Source organism: Protopterus annectens, chromosome 2.part2 (assembly GCF_019279795.1).
Source record: "Protopterus annectens isolate FY-2018-M chromosome 2.part2, PAN1.0, whole genome shotgun sequence".
Lineage (NCBI taxonomy): Eukaryota > Metazoa > Chordata > Ceratodontiformes > Protopteridae > Protopterus > Protopterus annectens.
This window is the reverse complement of record NC_056730.1, coordinates 582,281,889-582,305,060: the sequence shown is the minus strand read 5'-3', so window position 1 is coordinate 582,305,060 and position 23,172 is coordinate 582,281,889. Positions and strand designations below refer to the sequence as shown.

General features: G+C 40.3%; 1 protein-coding gene across 2 annotated transcripts in view; it reads right to left on the bottom strand.

Annotated features, from left to right (window-relative positions):
• SFXN5 (sideroflexin 5) overlaps positions 1-6,884 on the bottom strand; it is a 3,177,886-nt gene extending 3,171,002 nt beyond the window's left edge. Inside the window, exon 1 of one of the 2 annotated variants that reach the window (XM_044064040.1) lies at positions 6,635-6,884. In XM_044064040.1, the coding sequence (XP_043919975.1) occupies positions 6,635-6,691 (57 nt within the window). In that variant the 5' untranslated portion in view covers positions 6,692-6,884. The remainder of the gene's footprint in view (positions 1-6,634) is intronic. The other variant, XM_044064039.1, reaches the window with a different exon arrangement.
• Positions 6,885-23,172: the final 16,288 nt, after the last annotated feature.

The window sequence follows — 23,172 nt, the reverse complement described above, 5'->3', positions numbered from 1 at the left end:
ACCTACTGCAAAGATAGTTACTTATTAAAGCATTATGAGTTTATTGACACCATTTCTGCACCAATGCTCAGAATGACAGGAGTCATTATCACTAGTATATTTTTTTAAGCCTGTGCAGTGTGCATATGCAGTTTACCCTAAGGTCTTTGGAGGAAGTTATAAAAGTGGAGAAAGTTCACTGGACTCAACAAGCAGCAGCCTAGGGAAGAGGAGCAAGTTAGATTTCTCTTGCAATATATCAAAATTGACATCAGAAGGTTAAGGGTAAATTAAAAATATGGGCTGAAGGCATCGTCATAAAAGGTGTTGCTATCTTAAAGTCAGAAAGAAGCTGTCCTTGAGCTTAAGGTCCTCCAGTTAGTAATTTGGCGGGGGGGGGGGGTCTTTAAAGGCTTAGTAGTAACAGTTTTTAAAGGGAACTTGGAGTGAAGTGAAGGATTTGCATTAGGTTTCATTGCATTTACTATGGTCCAGGGAAAATAAGGATAAGCAAAGATGGACTGCAGACATGTTTTGTAGAAATGCAAATGCATTTTTGTCTGTGTATCCAACTTAGACAAATTCAATTTGTCACTAGCTGGGTTCTGAATTAGACACGATCCTTTCAGCTTCAGTTAAGCTAGCCCATCTTTGATTTAGTAGCCGATTGTTTTTTTCCTATAAAAAATAAATAGAACTTATTTGCAGTTTGAATTTCAGTTCTATTTGTAGGGTTGAAATTGAGAAATATTTGATGCATGTGAAGTTGCTTGGTAACCTTGCAATTCTTCCAAGCTTTGTCCCTGGATTAGATTAATTTTAGCTGGACATTTCTGGTGCCTTTAATTCTTCAGTTGGCCACTGTTAATTATATTGCTGTCTATCTTCTTTGAAGTGAATAATTACATATCTGAATAAACCACCTGTCCTAGACTGCATTTTTATTTTATCTTTATTTGAAATTTGTTTATCAGGAAACCATTCTCAGCGGTGGCCCGGGGGAGAAAAGCTCCAATAACTAAACATTTAATACATGTACAGTAATACACAACTTGTAATACAAGTGTGATGACAGAAGAGACAACATTCTGTTCCAGTCAATCACTTCTAGATTGGTTGAAACCAGAGGCTCTCTGGTGAGTGAGAAAGAGCATCCTGTATTCAGCCTGTTACATGATCAGAAAGTTTACTGAGCAGTGATCAGTTATAGGATTAACCTAAACAATTATTCCATAGCATCTGCCCGAGTTGTTAGTAGTAATGATATCCAAGATTGTTTCATTGACAGTCAAAGGGTTGTCTATAGTAGGAAGTGACCAATGTTGTCATATAATTTACAAAGGAAAAGTGAAGGAGTTATCAGTACAAACATTGTCTATGTTTAAGACTGCAGTCTTCCAAAATATAAAATTCTTTTCACAGGTCCATGGTACAACAGGAAAAGTAAATTCTCAATAAGTGTTAAAGTATTACAGCAAAAAAGGGGGATTGTAAACATAACAGATGAAGCCTTTTGTATATCCACCAGCAGGCCATTTTACTACTACCCAGCTGAATGCACAATAATTTTCGGGGCTTTCTGGTGACTTCCTAACTAAAACAATACTCCTGCCGCTACTATAAGGCCTGATCAGTCACATATGAAAGCTTGAAAGTTACTCCAATTAGATGATTTGGCAAGATGGAAATTGGTTGAAAACATCTTGGTTAGTGCATTCCTCTCTACAAAGGACCTCAAATGTTAACAAGCCCATCAGTCACAGATGCCAACACCTGCTGTCAACGTGTGAGTATGTAAGACTAATAATTAGCTGCTATGCTATATCAGCAAAGAATTTAGAAACCAGGAAGCAGTAACTAATACCCAGAAGGAAGGAGGCTTGTTGGAAAAGGCTGTGTAACATGCTGCTAGTGAAGCTATTGTTTTGGGAGTAATTTAGATAGTGCAACTACAGAGAGGAGCATAAGTGGGAAGACAGTGTTAGTTCCTGTTAGCTTTCACTCGCATCTGGAGCGATGTTAGGTGATGGGAGTGCTCCCATGCACACCAAAAGATACAAAAGAAAATCTGTTACTTTAACAGTGGCAAAGAGGGAAGAGCTCCTCAAATCATATAGCCACCACAACTCTCCAGATGTGTATTAGGTGATTGAAATGATAGAAGAAGCCAACACCATCCAAGAGGGACCAGCAGCCATAATAAATGAGGTAGCCAACAATGTCGATCCAGATGTGGTCTTATATGCTTCTGCTTATAAAAATCTGTCAAATAGATTATTCATAAAAAAGGAGAGTGGGCACTGAAGATGACAAAACCACTTATCAAAAGGATAAAGGTGCAGAGGACAACCTCTAAAGAGTGGAAATCGTTGTCATACATTAAGTATTTGGGATAAGGGCCTGATCCCAAGGTTGGCGATTGCCACTAAGCAAAATTTTTAATTTTTAATTTTTTTCTGATAGTCTCAGAAACTTTATAGTTCTAAGGTTTAGAATGGTTAGACCTGACTAAACTGTGTAGAGTGCAAAATATACCTACCTGATAGAAATGCACTACTAAAAATAACATTTCATGGTTTATACGTGGCAACAGTTAAACATGTATCCCTTTTTGAAGTTTTAAGAGCAGATTTTTGAATATATTTTTAAGTGGTAGCTAGCTGGGTGGTGTATGGGCAAATTTATGACGTCTGAGCACAAAATATTGAATTCTGGCCACTCTGCTATATATACACACATACATGTTTGAAGTTTGAATTAAATGTGTCTGCTATGAGTAAATTGCCTATGTCCAGAAATTTAAAATCATTTACTATTATTTCTGTGCAGTGCTGCAAATTGTTTCTGAGGTTTCTAACATAGTTAAAGAAGACTTTCTGGTTCCCCCTTCACCTATTTGATTATTTTTTACCTCATATCTGGCTTTCATTAATTTGATCAGGGTAACAAGCTCCCTATTAAGTTTAGCAAGAGTGCCTTTAGCATCTTGAGAGTTAAATTTATTTTTGCAAGCAATATGTTTTCTTTTATTACAGACCCTGTTTATATTTGGGTTCGACTAAATGGAATTATTCTTAAATGTGGCTTTCTATTTACTTCAGAGGGGGATAGATGTGTCTATGCAGCTATTTACATGTGCATAGGATTTGACAGTAAAGGATTCCACATAATTCAGGCCACCGCTTAGTTTTAGTAGATTAACCTTAGCATAATATCTGAAAACAGAGGTATTGGAAGATGCTTTTGGCTTCAGTCTTTTAATGAATGTGACCGATTTGTGATCCAGTTTAACCAGGGAGGAAGTGGCAGTTGGTGGACACCAAAGTTGTCCCATATTATTAAGGACCAAGTCCAGGATTTTATCACTCTTGTTTGGGTACAGACTAACTGATCCAGATATCCTGTATTGATGAAATCCAGAACTGTCTGGGAATACATACTCAAGGATATAAAAGTTTCCCGGTTAATGGAGGCGTAGTTGATTGAAGTCTCCTAGAATAATGGTGTTGGCTTAATGCATAGTGACACCATATTAGTTAAGTAGGAGATATGGACTGATAGGGTACATAGAGGGGACCTATAGTTAGGTATGACACAGTAAGGAGTTTTGTTAATGCTAAGTCGGATGTAGAGGAATTCCACGTCATTATCTCACCTAGTAAGTCTGGAGATGAATTGTTCTTTAAGAATACGTAGACACCATCACCTTTTCATCTTGGGTGATAGGCCTGAACTTGTGGCAGGTATTGAAATCCTGCATTAAAGGAGTGCTGTCATCGGTCTTGAATTAGGTCTCTTTGATGATGCATATATAGATGTTTTCCAGGGGAAGGAGTGCTTGTAAGGAGTGGACTTTTTAGCTTAGGCTCTGAAAAAGAAATTGGTTATTTTCTAATTCATGTAGCTATAAAATTCAGTATAAAAACTGTAAAAGTTTCTGAATAAAAACACACTATTAAAGCAGCATCATGGTAGGGAGTACTTCAGTACAGACAGATTCAACTATATACAGAGCCATGAGTTCCTTTATGCCTTTCTGTCAAAAAAAAAAAACCCAAACAAACACCAAGTTCACACAAAGTTTAAAGTTGTTGTAACTTTGACAAAATCTATGTATGTACATTGTCAAGGCTGGAATGAGTAAACATTGTAAAAATATTTGGAAAGGACAGTTTGACAAAATCTCTAAGGGAGGTAGCATACCCCTCAGCTGTCCACGTTTCTGCAGACTGTCCAGATGTTTGCCCCACATGCCTCCTAAAAAAGATTGAAGTTGCTAAATAAGTTTAGACATCATATCCTTTAAAAAATACATACCAACACAAATCCTGTTATTCTAGCAATACCAACACAAATCCTGTTACTCATGAAAGCAATATTTATAATCTGTCCCTGTTTATTTTAGGCTTTGTCCAGACTTCTTGCACTAAGAAGTTGAGGTGTGTGTGTGTGTGTGTGTGTGTGTGTGTGTGTGTGTGATAGAGAGAGAGAGTGACACACACAGACAAACAAAGAGAGAGAGAGAGAGAGAAATGTCCTAGTTAGATCTAACAGGTGGAATTTATTTTAAAATGCATTTTCAAGGAATTGTGAGCTTCAAGGGAAGGAAAGGTTACTGCTGCTCATGCTAAGTCTGCTTAAAATGTACAACTGTTTTGTTTAGCAAATGGTATCATTATTGTGGTATAGAATTTTAAAGCAGTGTTAGCACAGCCGGTAGCATACTTGCATCTTGATGCAAAGGGCTGTAGGTTCTATTCCTACAGCATATACATTTGTATTTTAAGGGAGTATGGTACTGCAGTTCTTAGTATGTCCTCCTTTGGATGAGACACCTAATAACTATGAACCTGTTTTTCAGCTTGCCACCCATTCCCTATTGTAATATACCAGCTTACCATTTCTTTTAATGTAATATAGGCAATTTATTTTTCAAGGGCAACAGGCACTGAATTTGTAAATTAAACACTGAAATATAAAGTTGTTTTCTAGCAACAATCTCTTCATTGGTTTCAGATCTCTTTAATGTGGAATTATTCAGATGACTTTCTGCATATTTACTGATATTGGTTGATTGTATGACATAAGTTTGAGTGGCCCCTTATGGTTAAAATGTCCTGAATTGGGCAGGTTGTCATTATTGGTTCATATGATTTGTTTCATTGCTTAAAGGAAAAAATGTTCAGGACTATAAATTTAAAACACACTAACAAGTGGTGCTGTATTATACAAGGGATATAATTCAGTTATTAAATAGTATAAGTAATACAGTCAGGAAGGTGAATCAAAGAACTTTTGCATGGTTCTAAAAATGTGTGCAAGGAGCCTATGATTTGAAAACAGCCCAAAAGTAAACTTACCCAGCCACTGGCCAGATGCATTTTCTTTGAATGTGAGTTTCAATGCTGTTTCAGTGAATGTATGTTGGTTTCAAAGGTAAAGTTTTAATGCTAAGTCTGTTTTCATTGTAAGACTATTGCTTTGTTTAGGTTTAGTAAATGCCTACCAGTGTTTGTGCTATAAAATTTGAAATAAAAGTTGTAAATGAAATCCAAATATCTGTAATCATTGTAGAAGTAAAGCATAAAACAGTATGCACACTGAGAGATTTGAACAGTGTCTATGACAAAAGGGGAGAAATATCCAAGTAACAGGTCACTGGAATGGCTGTGTGGGTGGAGGGGGCAGGGCTCTGGGGTTGTGTGGGCGGGGCTGTGTGGATGTGTGGGCGGGGCTCTAGGTTTGCACCCCACCCACCCCCTGCAAAAAATCCTGCAGTCTCCCTTGTATGTGGGGTGTACTATCTAAAGCTCTTGTATTCTAAAAAAAGTGATTCTCTTTTCTTTTGGGTCCTCTACTATGTTTTTTAATGCCAGTGATAGGATTTTTGATTTTTTTAACATTCATAGGTTGAGAAGTATTTGCTGTAACCCCACCGCCACGCACACACACTACGTCCAATTCATTTAACAGGTCACTTTTATTTTAACACCAACTGACAGGTGGATTCCAAGGGGCAACTAGCTACAGATTTTACAAAGGGAAAAAATACATCACACAGCCTCAAGTAGCAAAGTGTCCTGTAAATTTATGAATTATCCAAAAATTCGCTTGCCGTTTGTGGATTCATTTAGCAAGGGACACCAAGGGCAGCTTTTTATCTGTCAAGTCCACCTAAACGTACTTCATTTCAAAATAATCTGCAAATATTTTTAGAACCTTATAAAATACCATCATTATTTCTCCGACAGTATAACAAAGAACACAGTAGCACAAAACTTTTCCAGTTTACTCTAATTCCAGCCTACAGTTCATTTGAATCACACCAAACAAACTGTACTGACTCATTTTCAACCACACTTCTTCGTGAGATAGACACTGCAATCCCACCAATCCAATAAACAGAGGCTTTGAGTAAGCGCCACCCGATTCAGAGAGAAGGCGGAATGACTTTTTTCTCTAAATTAGTTATCAGTGCGAATAAATTCTTGGCCTAGTTTGCCAGTTCACTTTAGACTCGTGCTTGAAATTTAACCAGAACTAAATGGACAGTGTACCGGTATCGTTACTCAGAATATAAACGTAAAGAATTGCACGGTTTCCAACAGAACGAAATGTAATAAGGTCACCGAATATCCTGGATGCTTGAAATTACCTGATCGAACCGGGGTTTACCCAATTTAAAAGGAATGAACTCTCCGTCTTCCGCCATGCCAAGAGTAAATAAGAGTTGATAATTAAGGATTTGCTTCAGAAAAACGTAAAACCTTGTTATATTTGTCCAAAGTGCAATCTTTAGTATCGGAAGCAACAGTCCGTGACGCTCTGCAGAATACTGGGAAATGTAGTTTAAAAATATCAGATGACTTGAGTGATTTGTTCCAAAAAAGTTTGCGGCTTCAGCCGGGGAATAAATTTCTCACGTGTTTTTACAACACAGGTGTTTTTGTAGGGTACTCTTACATGTTAACTAGTATAAACAGAGTAGGTGGCTGCTTATCTTATCTTGCAAGCGCTGCGGCTTAAATGTTACCTTCAATACTGAACATTTTTTACTAAATTTTATTCGCAGCAATGATTTATCCCTCTCAACTGTACAGGTTTTCGCAGAAAATTAAATGTTAATGTAAAACCTGCCGTTCTATCAACTTTCCAAGTTTGTAAGAGCAATATTTAAAAATTGTCCCTACTTTGGGGTAGGGTTACCACCTGTCCCTCTTTGGGCAGTTGTGTCCTGTGGAAAAAAAAACTAAAAAATGGCAAATGTCCTGAGATTTTAAGACAAAATATATTTTAAGTTTTCTTCAGTAGTTGCATAAAACAGTTATTTTGTATCTGGAACACATAAATATTATAAAAAATAGGCTTATGCTACAAAAATAAGCTTTTATTTTGGCAAAAAACTGAAGTTCTCTCCTTTGTACTGGCCATGGGTATGTTTTGTCCTGTAAAAATCTCACATTCCTACAAAAAATGTCCCACTTTGGGCATTTGAAAAGGTGGCAACTCTACTTTGGGGCCTTTGACCCACTTTTAGATATGGCTTTGTCCATATGTCTTAAGAGGTTGAGAGGTATGTGACAAAATATAACAGAAAACTTAGCAGTCAGTAAAGACAGGCATACAATAAAAGCAGTAGGAAGATAAAACAACCAATTAAACAATAAAGAAAAAAACAATACTTAAATGTCAACATGGGTTGCTGCCTTTTCAATGGGACATGTTGTATAAAAATGTGTAATTTTGCAGGATAAGCCATACCACAACCAGTACATAGGATTGGAATTCTTTGTTGCCAAAATAAAAGATCAGTGTTACAGAATTTGTGCTTTTTCTGTTGTTTAGTATCATATTAAGGCGATTTAGATACAAAATTATAGTCTGTGCAACTAGTAGAGGAAATGTAGGGGGAAAAATTTCCTAACATCTCAAGGCAAATATTTTCGTGTTTTTCCACAGGAGACAACTATCGTAAACCAAGACAGGTGGTAACCACCCAACAGAAAACGAAAACACTGACTCTTAAACATCTAGAGACTCCTTGATGGTACAGTGACATAAAAAAAAAACATGGAACATACCTCTTAATTGTCACTGATTTGGGCTCAAAATTTTGCTCGTCTCTCCTTATCTCTGCTAAAACTCTTAATTTTCAGAGGGAAAACAAAGGTGGTGATTATACATAATAAATAAACACAGTAATTCGATTTACCAGACTTCTTTTAATTCAGAAAATGCATTAATTCACATTCTCTTATGCTGTCATCATCTTGGGTTGACAGTACTAATATTTTTAAAAGTGTCCTGATTATTTTTGGATTTGTGACTGATTCTGGAGCTAACAAATTGGGAGCCATGGCACAGAATGTGGGAAATCCTGGGTTCAGTCCTCAGGCAAGGGACAGTGTTTTCCTTTCCTACTGAGTTGTTAATATATTGTTAATTTAATGTTAGTTATTTGTTCTGCTTAAGTTTTATTCAGCCATGTACTTGGCAAGCTGCATCACACTGTATTCAGTGAAGAAGATTAAATAAGAAAGTAATTTATTTTGTGCAGAAATTAGGAATTAATGCCACCACAAACCTTGATGGTAAACATTTACATATTAAACGTAATGCATGTACATCTTTCATACTTGCACTTTATGATGCAAAATAATGTAGAAAAGCAAAATGGTTCCATTCTTTAACTGCAAATGCTATAAATCTGAGTGACTGTGCACTCAATTTTATAGGTAGTTATTAGGCATACAGTCCAGGAGATCATTGAAAAGCCTATCCCAATTTCCCCAGAGCACTATCTGTTTAGGCAACTTTTTCAGAAACACAGTAAGCAAACAGGTCTCATACTTATTGGTCTGATTATAGGGTGTGATGTCCACATTATACTTGGGTGGCGTGCCTGTTTCCTGATTTAACAAATCCCTCCAAGTGTCTTGTCAATGCAGGTGCTGTCATGGCTGTGGCAGCAGTCTCTGGTATGTGTTGATACTGTCTTTATTATACTAATATCATAGTTGGAGCCAATGACTGCCCACAAGCTGTAGTCCTTTAGGCAGCTGTTTGGACACAGCATGTGTATGCCATCTGTGATCTCTGTCACTTAACAAATGGGCAGGAAAGAGCCTAGCAGACATCCCTAATGTACCAACCTGATCACTGGACCTGAGATATATGTCATGTCACACATTTTGACATAGTGAGATGCCACATATGTTATATACTGGTCTACCCATTTGGTGATGTTTATGGCCACATATGACAGCATTGATTGAATACCTTGGTGTCACTTTGTGTCAAATGCATTGACCTGTTAAAGTTCCACAAGATGATACTGTTATCATGCATGTCCTCAATGACCTCTTTGAGGACACCTAGCAGATGTAACAGACCTGATGTAGCAGTAACAACTCACACAGGTCTGTTGCACACACCTGGAATACTGCTAGTGGACATGAAGGGGTCCATGATGACATGTTGGTCTACCTCACAGTCGAGGATAGTCAGGATGTCTTTATACATGCATGCATTAATTGCTGTCCCCCCAAACTCAGGTGGCTGCATGTTGATATACACCCTTGTATGAGAACATAGGCCATATGGAGGGTGTGTTGCACTGTGTATTTCACTGTATCAGGTAGGTGTTTGTGTTGGGTCACGCCATAAGTAATCTGCGATGCTGTCACAGCACATTGATTCCATGTGATATGCCTGGATGAAGGCAAGAGAGTGCATAATGCTTACTGTGATCTGGGCTAGGGTTTTGACACAATCACACATGTGGGTATTATTGAGAAAAACCCCAAGCTAGAGATTAAACCTTACGTCAGTTGATGGGCAAACAATTGGCTCACTGACAGAACACATCATGTGAAACCTGGTGAATCAACCTGTACCAGAAGAGCTGTCACCATTGGCAAACCCCAGGAATCTGTGCTTGGCCCTTCACTGTTTGAACTGTATTTCTCGAAAATTCAGGATAAAGTATATGGCCTTTAGCTTACCAAGTCTGCAGATTCTTGCGTAGTGTGTGCAATCATTGAGTCCACCTGTGGTAATAACATAGAACAGGAGGAGCTAACACACACAACTGAATGGAGACAAAGGTACATGATATACAAATAAATGCAGAAATGTGTGTTTGTAATGTTGTCTGTGGGAAACGTGGAATTCCATGTTAATCACAGCACTGACAACAGTCCTGCTATGCAGAAACCCAGTGATGTAAGCACTGGGAACACATTTAGACAGCAACCTAAACTTTGACCAACAAGTGTCCACACTGCTATTGAAAGCCTATGTTGTGCACATCATAAGTCACACCATCATATTGAGATCTTAGGATTGTATGACAGCACTGTAGCCTATATTGTGCACATCATAAGTCACACCATCATATTGAGATCTTAGGACTGTATGACAGCACTGTAGTCAAACCTCATTACAGCACTAATAGAGTATAATGCTCTTTTTACATGTATCTCACCAGACACGTAGCAGCTGGAGAGACAAAAGGGCTTTCTCAGCAAGATAACACAGGGCCTACATGCCAAGCCATGCTGTATGTGGATAGATTAAAAGCCATGTCACTGTAAACATTATTGTATAGGATGAGGTGACTTCTGCCTGGTCCCCCAGGCCAGTAACTGAACCTGCCCTGGTGAGAGTACTGCATATCCAAAAATGTTATATAGCTGATGACATCAGCAGTGTGTGTTGAGAAGAAGATAGTGTTCCACATGCTGGTGTAAAATGCTCTCTGTAATGCCAAGAAACAGGTCTCTCAAACACACACACACACACACACACAGTCAACTGCAGTCATTGATCTGACTTAAAACCAGTGACAACTGGAGTACCACAGGGTTCAGTCCTGGGTCCTCTCCTGTTTGGTGTCTACTTCTCAGAAGTATGGCCTAACACAGAGGGCCTCTGGCTGACAAAGTTTGCAGATGACTGTAAATTAGGTGCCATAGTCGAGTCCCCAAATGACGTGGACATCCTACAGAAAGTCCTCACTGAGACAGATGCCTGGTGTCTGAGCCATGGCCTCAAGCTCAATCCCAAAAGTGCATTGTCATCCCCTTTGGTAAAAACTCTGTACCCATGAACTACCACATAGGCGGCAGTCCACAATGCCGAAGGTGTGATAAGAGACCTTGGGACTCAGATGGGCAGTACTCTCTCCTTTGATAATCACATCACCACAGTAGTCAGGAAATCCTTCTATGTGCCACACTTCATCAAGAAAGGGTTCTCATCCAGGAAAAGAGAGGTCATTGTTCCTCTCTACTCAGCTCTCATTAGACCCATTATTGAGTACAACGCCCCTTTTGGAATTTATCTCACAAGACATGTGCAACAGCTGGAAAGGCCACAGAAGTACCTCACAAAGAGGATTATGGGACACAAACAGATGCCCTACTCTTACTGTCTCATAAAACTCCAACTTTACTCCGTAGCATATCACCTACTCCAAGGTGATCTCTGCCTAACATACAAAGCTATGTCAAACCCAGAGCTGTTGGACATGCTACACCTAAAGAAATCCCAATCCCTTGAGAGACATGCTCTAAGGACCTAAACCTTGTCACCACAATAAAAAGAAAATGCTGGAGGAATAGATTCCTGTCCCAGAGACTACCCATACTCTGGAACAAGCTACCTATCTATGTCAAGCAGAGTTCCTCATTAGCACTCTTCAAGAAAAATCTTGATGAGTGGATGAGAAATAGGAAATCCACCCTGGGGATCACTTCTGTGACTCTGCTCGACAGGGGCACAGGAAAATATTTTTCTTGGGTGGCAAAAGCCAGGGGACCTTGTTGGCTAGTCTTACATAGGACCTTGGGCCAATAGCCTAGTACCTACCCAGGAACCTATGTAAATAGAACCCCTGCCAATATGAGTACACATACTACAGAACACAGTACTTTATGTAAGCACCACACAGCTCAGGTCTCACTTGGAGTGTGTCAGACAACACTTTATAGCTGATGGCATCAGTAGTGTTTGTTGAGGAGAAGATAACAGTGTCTCACATGCTGGTGACCCTGGAAATTACCGCCCCATAAGCTTGACGAGCCTTGTCTGCAAAGCTATGGAGAGGATCATAATGGAACTCATAAATAAAGACATTGGGGACCTACAGACACTGGATCCTACCCAATTTGGCTTTGTCAAGGGCAGATCCTGCCTCTTGAACTTGGTCAACTTTTTCGAAACAGTCACTAAGGCCATTGATGAGGGTAAGGCAGTTCACACAGCCTACCTTGACCTAGCAAAAGCGTTCGACACAATACCTCACTCGGGCATCATAGAAAAGCTCACCAGCTTAGATGTAAACCCATATGTCACAAGATGGGTTGCAAACTGGCTCAAGGACAGAACACACAGGGTTAGAGTTGCTGGTGCCATGTCAGACTCTAAGCCGGTCACGGCGGTGTCCCACAGGGCTCAGTCCTGGGCCCCTCTTGTTCGGCATTTATTTTTCTGAAGTGCAGGCAAACATAGGGGATTGTGGCTGACAAAATTTGCAGATGACTGCAAACTGGGCACCATAATTGACACTCCATCAGACACAGACATCCTCCAGAGAGGTCTCATAGAAATGGATAACTGGTGCCAGAGCCATGGCCTTAAGCTAAATGCCAAAAATGTATAGTCATACCCTTTGGGAAAAACAAGGTAACCCCTAATTACCACATAGGTGGTAATCCATTAAACACGGAAGAAGTTATCAGAGACCTGGGGACCCAAGTTGACAGTAACCTCTCTTTTGACACTCACATTGCCAAAGTGGTTAGGAAGACCTTCTACATTGCCCAACTGATCATGAAGGGATTCACATCCAGATCAGGAGAGGTCATTGTACCCCTGTACTCTTCATTTATCAGACCAATGATTGAGTACAACGCCCCATTTGGAATGTACCTTACCCGACACCTGCAGCAGTTGGAAAGACCCCAAAAGTTCCTCACCAAAAGGATAAAGGGGCTCAAACATATGTCATACGATGCCCAACTGAAGAAACTCCAGCTCTATTCAGTCGCATACCGTCTGCTCAGAGGTGATCTGTGCCTGACATACAAGGCCATGTCCAACCCGGAATTAATAGACATGGTCCACCTCAAAAAATCCAAATCCACCAGAGCCACGAGAGCAAGAGACTTAAACCTCAACACGGATATAAATAAGACGTGCTGGAGGGACAGATTCATCACCCGGAGACTCCCTACACTATGGAACAGAATCCCAGTCCATGTGAGGCAGAGCCCCTCACTGACTCTGTTCAAGAGAAATCTTGACGAGTGGATGGGAGATTGTAGGTTTACCCCGGGAATCATCTCTGTGTCACTGCTGGACAGAGGCACAGCAAACTAATGGGTATAGTATTCTCATCCTAAGGGGTGGTAAAAGCCACACACACTCTGGCTAGGCTTATAAATGCCCTAGGGCAGATAGCCTAGTATGAACCTATGAACCTATGGTGAAAATGCTCTCCGTAATGTCAAGCAACAGCTCACACACACACACCCAGTTGACTGCAGTAAGAACAGAACCCCTACCTAAGTACACAGACTACAGAACACAGTACTTAAAACAAGCGCCATGGCACAAGTCTGACTTTTACAGGAGTGCAGGTTAACTTAGAGTAGATGACATCAGCAGGCCATGTAGGAGACAAGAGGTTGGGAGGCCTTTATGAAATGTGTGTAGGCATGAGTAAGTATCAAAATACTGTCATTGCATGGCATTGGTGCAGTAACTGTGGGATACATACTTCTGCTCTTCTGTCTAGATACACACACCAAGTTCACTGCAGTGAGAACAGAACCCCTACCTATCTAAGTACATGAACTACAGAACACAGTACCTAATGCAAGCATCACAGCACAGGTCTGATTTATACTGGAGTTCAGGTAAACTTATAGTAGATTAAATCAGCAGGCCATGTGGGAGACAAGAGGTTGGGAGGCCTGTATTGAAATGGGTGTGTAGGCATGGGGAAGTATCAAAAATACTGTCATTGCATGGTATTGGAGCAGTAACTGTGGGAGACACATGTCTGCTCAGCTGTCTAGATACACACACACCAAGCTGGCTGCAGTGAGAACAGAACCCCTACCTATCTAAATACATGGACTACAGAACACAGTGCACAAGCACCATGGCACAAGTCTGATTTCTACAAGAATGCAGGTAAACTTATAGTAGATGATATTAGCAGGCCATGTGGGGGACAACAGGTTGGGAAGACCGCATAGGCAAATAGCTTCATATGTTCATATTAGGCTGCTAGCCTAATAGCACCAGGGTGTTTAGAAGCCTAACTGTGTAAAAACACAAGTACCCTTATTGAGCATAGCTGGATGGTCATTTTTAGCAGAGCAGGTTTGTGAGTAGCACTAATTGGCCCTGTCTATGAGGGACATAGATGCCAGCCCAGAGGTGACTTTACAATCATCCAATTGGTTGTCAGGGTTGCATTTGAATAGGGTCATTGTGGAGCACTGCTTCACATATAGTGGGAGCCTATTACAGAGGAGTGTGAATCGTTGTGGGATATAGCTGTCTACCCATCATGTTCTGTTTATATCACAGGCTAGGTTGACAATCCTGGGGTAAATTATTGTTGTCCCATTGAATTGCAGCTATCCATCATTTCCAGAAGGGCAAGGTCTGAGACTGCTCTGCAAGGCAGCCATAGGTTACCTCTCAGCAGCCTGCATGATACCGAGTACAGTAACAGGTATGTCGGTCTTTCCATGTATGTCATGCTTGGAGGCCTGGGAGTCTCTCCAATTGCTGCAGGTGTGAGATGTGAACATTTTACTCTGTTGTTGGTGTGATAAGGGTAGAGTACATCAGAGGTATGACTACCCTGGTATTGGATGTAATGTCCATATGTATGGTGTGCAATGCAGATTCCATGTGTCACCACTATGAGCACATAGTGATAAAAGTGTAGATTGCTATCAACATGTCTTCCCAACTCTCACAACACTGTGTTTGACCTTTTGGGGGTGCTATGTATATCATAATTAGCAGGGGTACTTCATTGACAAAGGTGAGAAAGTCATTGTATGCTTAAAGTTCAGTCTGTGAGTTTGTCACCAATCATCAGTCTGTGTCAGCCCCTACTGTAATATGTTACCGTTACTGGGGGACTCTATATGAGTGTGTCCAGTTAACAGTCATCTGCAAACTTGGTAAACCACAGGCCATTTATTGTTGCCTATGCTTCAGGGAAGTATTTCCAAAAACAGTTGCGGGCCCAGCACAGATACTTATGGTATCCCACTGGTAAGTGGGCTAGTGGTGGAGGTGCAGTCCCAACTTTGAGAGTGTGTGTTCTGTTACTGAGCCAGTTGGCTATCCATCTAGTACTGTGTGCCCTAATTCCAAGATGGGAGATTTTTACTATGAGACATGAATGGGGATAGTGTCAAAGGCCTTATATAACTCAACATTGGCTGTATGTCCTGTTATCCCTCATCCACATCTTTGGGGTCAGTATCCAAGACATCTACAAGGGTCAATAAGCAAGATTTACCCTTCACAAAACCAAAATTGGTAGGGTCAATTGTGTTGAAGGTCACCTATGTCCCTGTGGATATGGTCCATGTTGATTCCTGCACAAGACTTGCAGATAAGGCTTTTTAGGCATATGGGTCAATAGTTGTAGTTCTACATGCTACCAGACTGATGTGCTTTGCATAGCACACAACATTTTATATTACATTTTGTAGTGTGGTTGATATATGTGTAGATAAAGTACTGAGACACCAGGGTTGTAGTGCTTGTGGTTGGTGCCAACACATGGATGTATTTTAAATATGTGACATATAGTTAGATACGGCCCTCATTGTGTAATATTTCTATATGTAATTTCATATCATACAAAGAAAATGGACAGTGAGCAGCAGTAATACAGCATAATATATAGATTTCTATAGTGCGATGAGCAGCGAGTTTCCTCAGCAGTTAGTAAAGTGCATACGCATGCAAGGTACACATGCCGAGCCTCACTGCTAAAGTCTGACAGTATTGAGCCTCTGGAATACATCTGCTACTTAATTGACTCTGTGGCAGCATGTATTAATGCAGTGATACATTCCTTTTTGGGGCCAGATGGTACTGGGTTTGAATACAACTGTATCTAATACTTTTAACTACTTTCATATTACCATTGCTGAACACTGGTATGCGATGCGTACCATCTTGCAATAATGCATTTAAAAAAAAGAAATGGGGAAGATAGGACAGTGGTGAAATGGGTAGCAAGCAGAGGGAAGAACAAATGGAAAGCAATGCAGGAATGCGCAGGAGGGAAGTAGTTAAGAACCATAGCTATCCATTTCTTCAACAGTAAACACTGATAATATATGCATAATATTAGCTGAATTTGGACTGTGACCTACATACGGAGGGGTGGCCACAACACAATCATGTTGTATAGCCAATTGGAATGAATCAAGTGCATCAAGAAGTCACGTGTGCTAAATGAAGAGTTATATATGTGAAGATTTTTTTTTTCTGAGACAGGTGCCCATTTTTTTTTTTTTTTTTTGAGAGAGAGAGGAATATTGGGGAAGGGACATAGGTACAGCTGGGTTTGGTAAGTTGGGTAGGTGAGGAAGCAATTGTAGACAGACAAGACAAACAAGGCAAAAGACAGTGATGGTGATGGACACAAGAGGTCAGTGAACACCATGGATAGGATGAGGGTGGAGCCATGGTCATCAAGCTGGGTGACAGTGATAACAGAGTGCTCACCCACAGGACTGTCATTACTGTCACCTCATTCCAGTACTGGCTTGATGTCTCATTCTCCTCCCCCTGCTACTATGTAAAATGAGATAGAGCAGCCTCTCCAGCTAGAGTAGGTGTGCATCAACACTGAGGCGCACAATACTGTGCACCATCCCTGGCAATGCAGTGTTGGTGTCAAACTCACCACCTCTGCCACTGCTCCCAGAGGGAACCACTGGACTATCTCCTGAGGCAGGACTGCCTGAGGGGACAGGTAGTGCAGGGACAGCAGTGGTGGTGCTGCCAGGTTGGTTTGCAGACACCCTGAGCAATGGTACCATAGCCAGTAGAGTTTGGGACAGGCGGATCCTGTTGAGCAGACCTACCCCACTGTGCTGTGGAGAATTTCGTGATGTGGTACACATGGATGACATGGACACACTTTGATGACGTGTAATAAAATAAAACAAAAAAATTAAATAAAAAAATGAGAGATAAGAGTTGGGGTGAGAGAAAAAAAAGACATAAGATAGTACCTGTATATGTGACATACAATGCATTAATACAATTATCTTAACTTTTACTCTTAAGACTACCAACCCCTAACAGATAACTTTTACTTTTAAGACTACTAGCTCCTAACAGATGTACACTATATCACAGATTGCAGCAAGTACTCCTTTACATGTGCGTATATTGTACATATGTGTGTTCCAAATATACAGATTACAGTTTACAGCAGGGCATGTTTGCTACTGGTATAGAGCTTTTACTTTAAACCTTTAAGTTACACATAATTGAAGAATTAACAGTAGTGTATATTTGAGAAGTGTGGTATTTGAAGACATAACCTCTGAGTAAAGTCTAATATTGTACTATTGGTTTATGCTACAGACTAATGTATGCATACTTGTTTTTACAGTTGAGATATGCATGCTGAATTTGATACAACTCTATAAAATACCAAAATACTATCTTTAACTATTAATGCTACAATAACACTACTCTGTTGTTGCATACATACCACATGCCTCCCTCATTCTCGCCAATCTAGCACCATGGGTCATAACATTGACCTCCCTTTCCATGGCAGCTGTGGAAAAAACAGAATACTATTATGAATACCAGTCTTACCTATATTCAGCTTTTAAGTCTTACAAGTACTGTCTCTGTAGTTGATACTTACACAGGTGTGGGATGTTCACAATCCTAAATTCCCCAATCTAATGGTCGAGGGTATCCCTCTTCCTCCTCTGGAGGTCATTGTAGTGATGCCTTTATTGTTCACCCATGCAGGGAATATGGTGGCACTGGTTCCAACCCAGGCTAAACTATCCCAAGCTTCTGACTTATACTGGGAGCCAGAATAGTCCCACCTGCAAGTAGCCTGGCACTGTGGTGTTTCACTAGGAGTCCAATAAAAATCTTGGACTCCTGGACACCCCATCTCTGATCCCTAAATCTCACATATTCTGCACAAATGCCTGCCATGTCATGGATAAAAAGCAATGGAGACTGATGGTTTCCCATAAGTTCCAGTTATCGCATTTACTGGGAGTGCACACACTGTTTGCAAATGTTGCACATCATTTACCGTCTCGCAAACATGCTGCTCAGTAGTGCACATCCCCAAGCCCCAAGTTTGCATGATGGTAAGGGGTGTGTAACAGTGGCAAGCAGTAATAAATTACACAGGCAGTTGTGTATGTGTGTTAAACAAATGTGAAGGCCATGCCAGTCAAGATAGCAGAAATATACTTACGGAATATAGTATACCATATACCTACAGTCATACATTTGATAATACTGTGATAATACATAATGAGAATTGGGACAAAAGTAAAAGTTTATTGAATATGCTGTGTTCAAACCCAGAACCATGTCTATAGTAGTCTTACACTTACACCTGTTGCCACAACAGAGTTGAGAAAATACTTGTCTATGTTGCAGTTCACTGCTGTCAGGGTCCTATCTGCTTCCTGGGAGTCCAGTTGTCCAGTTTGAGCACTGCTGCCCTTCACACAAACCAATTAAACACAGCCAAACCTGCCATTTATATTTATCTGTTTCCCACAAACACTGGCCAAAAAAAAAGAGAGAGAAAGAGAAGGATTTGAACTCAGTACCATCTGGCAAGAGAGAAAAGGATTCAAACTCAGTACCATCTGGCCCCATAAAGGAATGTATCAATGCATTAACATGTGCTGCCACAGAATCAGTTAAGTAGCAGGTATGTTTCATAGATGCAACGCTCTCAGACTTTAGCAATGCAGCTCCCATTTGCACACTTAGTTACCCACAAACATCTGTATCTCACATGTGTATACACTTTGCTAACCACTGTGCAAACTCACTGCTTGCTGCTCTATGGGAAACTACATATTATAAAGTATTACTTCTGTTTATTGTCCATTTCTTGTGTATGACATCACATTACATGTGAAAACATTAAAAAATGAAGGCCCTATCTCACACTATGTCACATATTTACAATACAGCCATGTGTTGCCCCCAAGCACCCTGATGTCTCAGTACCTTTTCCACACACACATATCACCTACCCTACAAATATCAAATGGTGTGTTATATGCAATGCACATCAATCTGGCAACATGCAGAACTACAACTATTGACCCATAAGCCTAACAAGGCTAGGGAAAGTATCAGCATGGACCTTATCTACATGGACATAGGTGACCATCAACACACTTCAGTTGACCATGTTGTGTTGTAAAGGATAGATCTTGCCTACTGAACCTCATGGACATCTTTGATACTGACCCCAAAGATCTAGATAACAGATAACCAGACATACCTCCTATGTTCATGTCTCATAATGAAAATTTTCCATGTGGGAATTAAGCCATACAGTATTAGCTGGATAGCCAACTGGCTCAACAAAACACACACACTCTCAAAGTTGGGGACTGCACCCCCGACTAGCCACTTACCAATGGAATACCCCTAGGATCTGTGCTTGTCCCTCAACTGTGTGGAAACGACTTCCCTGAAGCACAGGCAATGGTAGATGGCCTGTGGTTTACCATGTTTGCAGATGGCTGTTAATTGGATGCACTCATATAGACTCCCCCAGTGATGGCAACATGTTACAGAAGGGATTGAATGAGACAAATGATTGGTAACAAACTCACAGACTGAACCTTACAGCAAACAATGCCACTTTGTTCCCTTTGGCAATGAAGTACCCCTACTAATTATGAGACACATAGCACCCTTCTCAGCTCAAATGTAGTATTGTGAGACTATGTTCATAGCAAACTACACTTTTATCACTATGTGTTCATAGTGATGAGGCACACATTCTGCATTGCATACTTCATACATATGGACATCACATCCAAGACCAGGAAAGTCATAGCTCTGTTGTACTCCACCCTTATCAGACCACTAATTGAGTACAAGGCTCCCTTCTGTCTGTACCTCACGAGACAACTGCAGCAATTGGAGAAAAAAAATAGAGGCTTGTGACTGTGAGAATGCAAGTCCTCCAAACATCACGTACATGGAAAGACTAAAAGACTTGTCACTGTACTCTGTATCATGCAGACTACTGAGAGGTGACCTATGCTTGACCTGCAGAGAAGTTTCAGACCCTGCCCTACTGGAAATGCTGGACATCTGCAAATCAAATGGGACAAGAATGAATTGCCCCAGGGTTCTCAAACTAGCCTGTGGCATAAACAGAACATGCTGGGGAGACAGATATATCCCCCAGTGACTCACACTCCTCTGTAATAGGCTCCCACTGCATGTAATGCAGTGTTCCTCAATGACCTTGTTCAAGCGTAACCTTCATTACTGGATGGGTTATTGCCAAATCAGCTCCAGGGTGGCACCTATGTCCCTCATAGACAGGCCCAGTTGTTGCTCACAAAATCGCTCTGCTAACAATGACCATCTAAATATGCTTAATAAGGGTACTTGTGTTTTTACACGGCTAGGCTTCTATTGCCTCATCTGTAGTGATAACCACATACTCATAAAACTTACAAATACAACACATGAGAGATGTAACTATACAATAAATCTAGAATAAATACTGTCTCTCTCAGGTAACAACAAACTGGAAAGAGCAGCATTTTCTCTTCTTCCAGTGTCACTTTCCGCTGTTGGGCTTGGTTACTTGCTTGCAATTTCTTAATATTTTGAATGATATGCAGCTTGAAGTTACATGGTGTATGTGTACATTGGATATCAAGGCATTATACACTAATATTGCCCACTGGGCAGGGTTGCTGGCAAATGAATTTTGGTTGAATAGGGCTAATATGTATAGTCCTGGGTTTAACACGTGCATATTGTATTTAACTGAACATGTGCTAACCAAGAACGTCTTCTATTTCAATGATGACTGTTTTTGGCAATTAAAAGGTAAGGCTATGGGGGCATCTTTTGCCCCCATTTATACTGACCTTTTTATGGAGTATATAGAGGAGCATCTAATATATGACATCAGTCACAATATTTATATATCAGAAATTGATATATGGAGATGTTACTTAGATGACTGCTGGTTAATATGGAAATCGGATGAGATATATTTAAATGAGTTTATACAATATTTGAATGAGAACAAGTGTGGCTTGCAATTTATAGTCAACTACAATTTGTATGAGATTTCATTTTTGGATGTTAAGATTGTTAAAACTGTGGATGGTACACACAAGACTTCATTATTTAGGAAGGAATTTAGCTACACTGAACACATAGCCGGCCTTAGGCATAGGCCAACTAGGCTGCTGCCTAGGGCGCCACTTTGTTAGAAGCTAGCAGTTGTCATCCTTCATATATTATTGACAACATTCTTAAGACTCAGTTTCTTCAGGTTAGAAGGATGGGATGCATAAACAAAGTGAGGATCTTACGGAAAGATTTTGTTTAAGGGGATATAAGCTAAATGTAGTGCACTGGGCCCGTAACTATGCTTGTTCTGTTGATAAGAATACTTTGTTAGCATATAATGCTAAGGAAAAAGGTGAAACAAATGTTTGTTTGGTTACTAGTTATGGGAGCAATACTAAATTGTTTTGCGAATTAGTGCATCAACATTGGGGGGCACTTATGTTTGATGATAGGTTGGCACATATGTTGCCACCACGATGTAAGTTTACCTAGCAGAGGGGTAAAACTATAGGAAATTATTTGAATAATTTTAAAAGGAATACTTATGAGTGGTAGCAAACAATTGTCCCTGGAAGGTAAGCCATTGGTTGGGTGCTTCCCTTGTGGGAATAGCTCGGCATGTAAAATTGTGGTTAAAACTAAAGAATACCCCTTGTCTTTTTGATATTCGGTTGTTTGCTAATTGTGTTTCAAAATAGGTAATATATCTGGTGGAACGTTGTTGTAAAGCATTTTATGTGTTACAAACTTCGAGACAATTTAAATCGTAGATTTATGAACATTTGAGTGATGTACGAAACAAATGTATGTCTAATGCTTTATATAAACATGTGATTGTACACTCTACAGCTAAATATAGATTTACAATAATTGACCGAATGGATTTTAGCAGTTGTAATAAAACGGGGTGGCATAGTTTGTTAGACAAAAATGAATGTAAGTGGATTATTAAACTTGGGGCATTGTTGCCACCTGGCCTTAATGATATGTATTAATTGTTTTATTGGAGTGGGGTTTATATGCAATTTAATGAAGGGTATTGTGTATTGGTTTAACCAGCACTGAAGAAGGCTGTGCCAAAACCGGTATGCTGGTGTGGTTTATTGGTGTTGTAACATTTCCTAAATAAAAGATTTTTTCACCTGTTGTTTGGTGCTGGTCATTGTTTTCTTACAGAGATTGCTGCACCACCCCATGTGTGAGACTCTCCCTGGTAAGGTCTGGCCATAAATCAGTAATGTTCAATCAGGAGCAGCCCTAGGTTAACTGGTGCCCTAGGCAAAAGGGCTCCACAGTGCCCTCAAACAAGCACCCAGTGCTCCCATCCTGGTCTACCTACACCAGATAAATACTGGAAAAGTGCCCCTGCTAGAGCGGCACCCTAGGCAGCAGCCTAGTTGGCCTATGCCTAAGGCCAGCTATGTGTTCAGTGTAACAATCATACCTGATCCCCTCTGGATTCAAAAGGTTGAAAAATTTCTCCAATGCAGACTATAGCTTCCTAAGCAATGGCATAAATAGTTTCAAACCTCCTACCACCACTGACAATAAAGACCCCTATACAGAGGTGTACACAAATGCCCCGTATAAACACCTTTCTAAGTGTATAGACTTAGTTGTACCAGAAAGGATCAAAACTTGCTCACGAAAAAACAAGCCACCCTGGTGGACATCTAGCATAAATAGATTATACAAGAAAAAGAAACTGATGTCCAGGAATAAGAGGGAACAGTCTCAGCAGCAGAAAACCCTCCATAGCTTGAACAAGCAAATCAGACATCTTGTAAAGTCCTC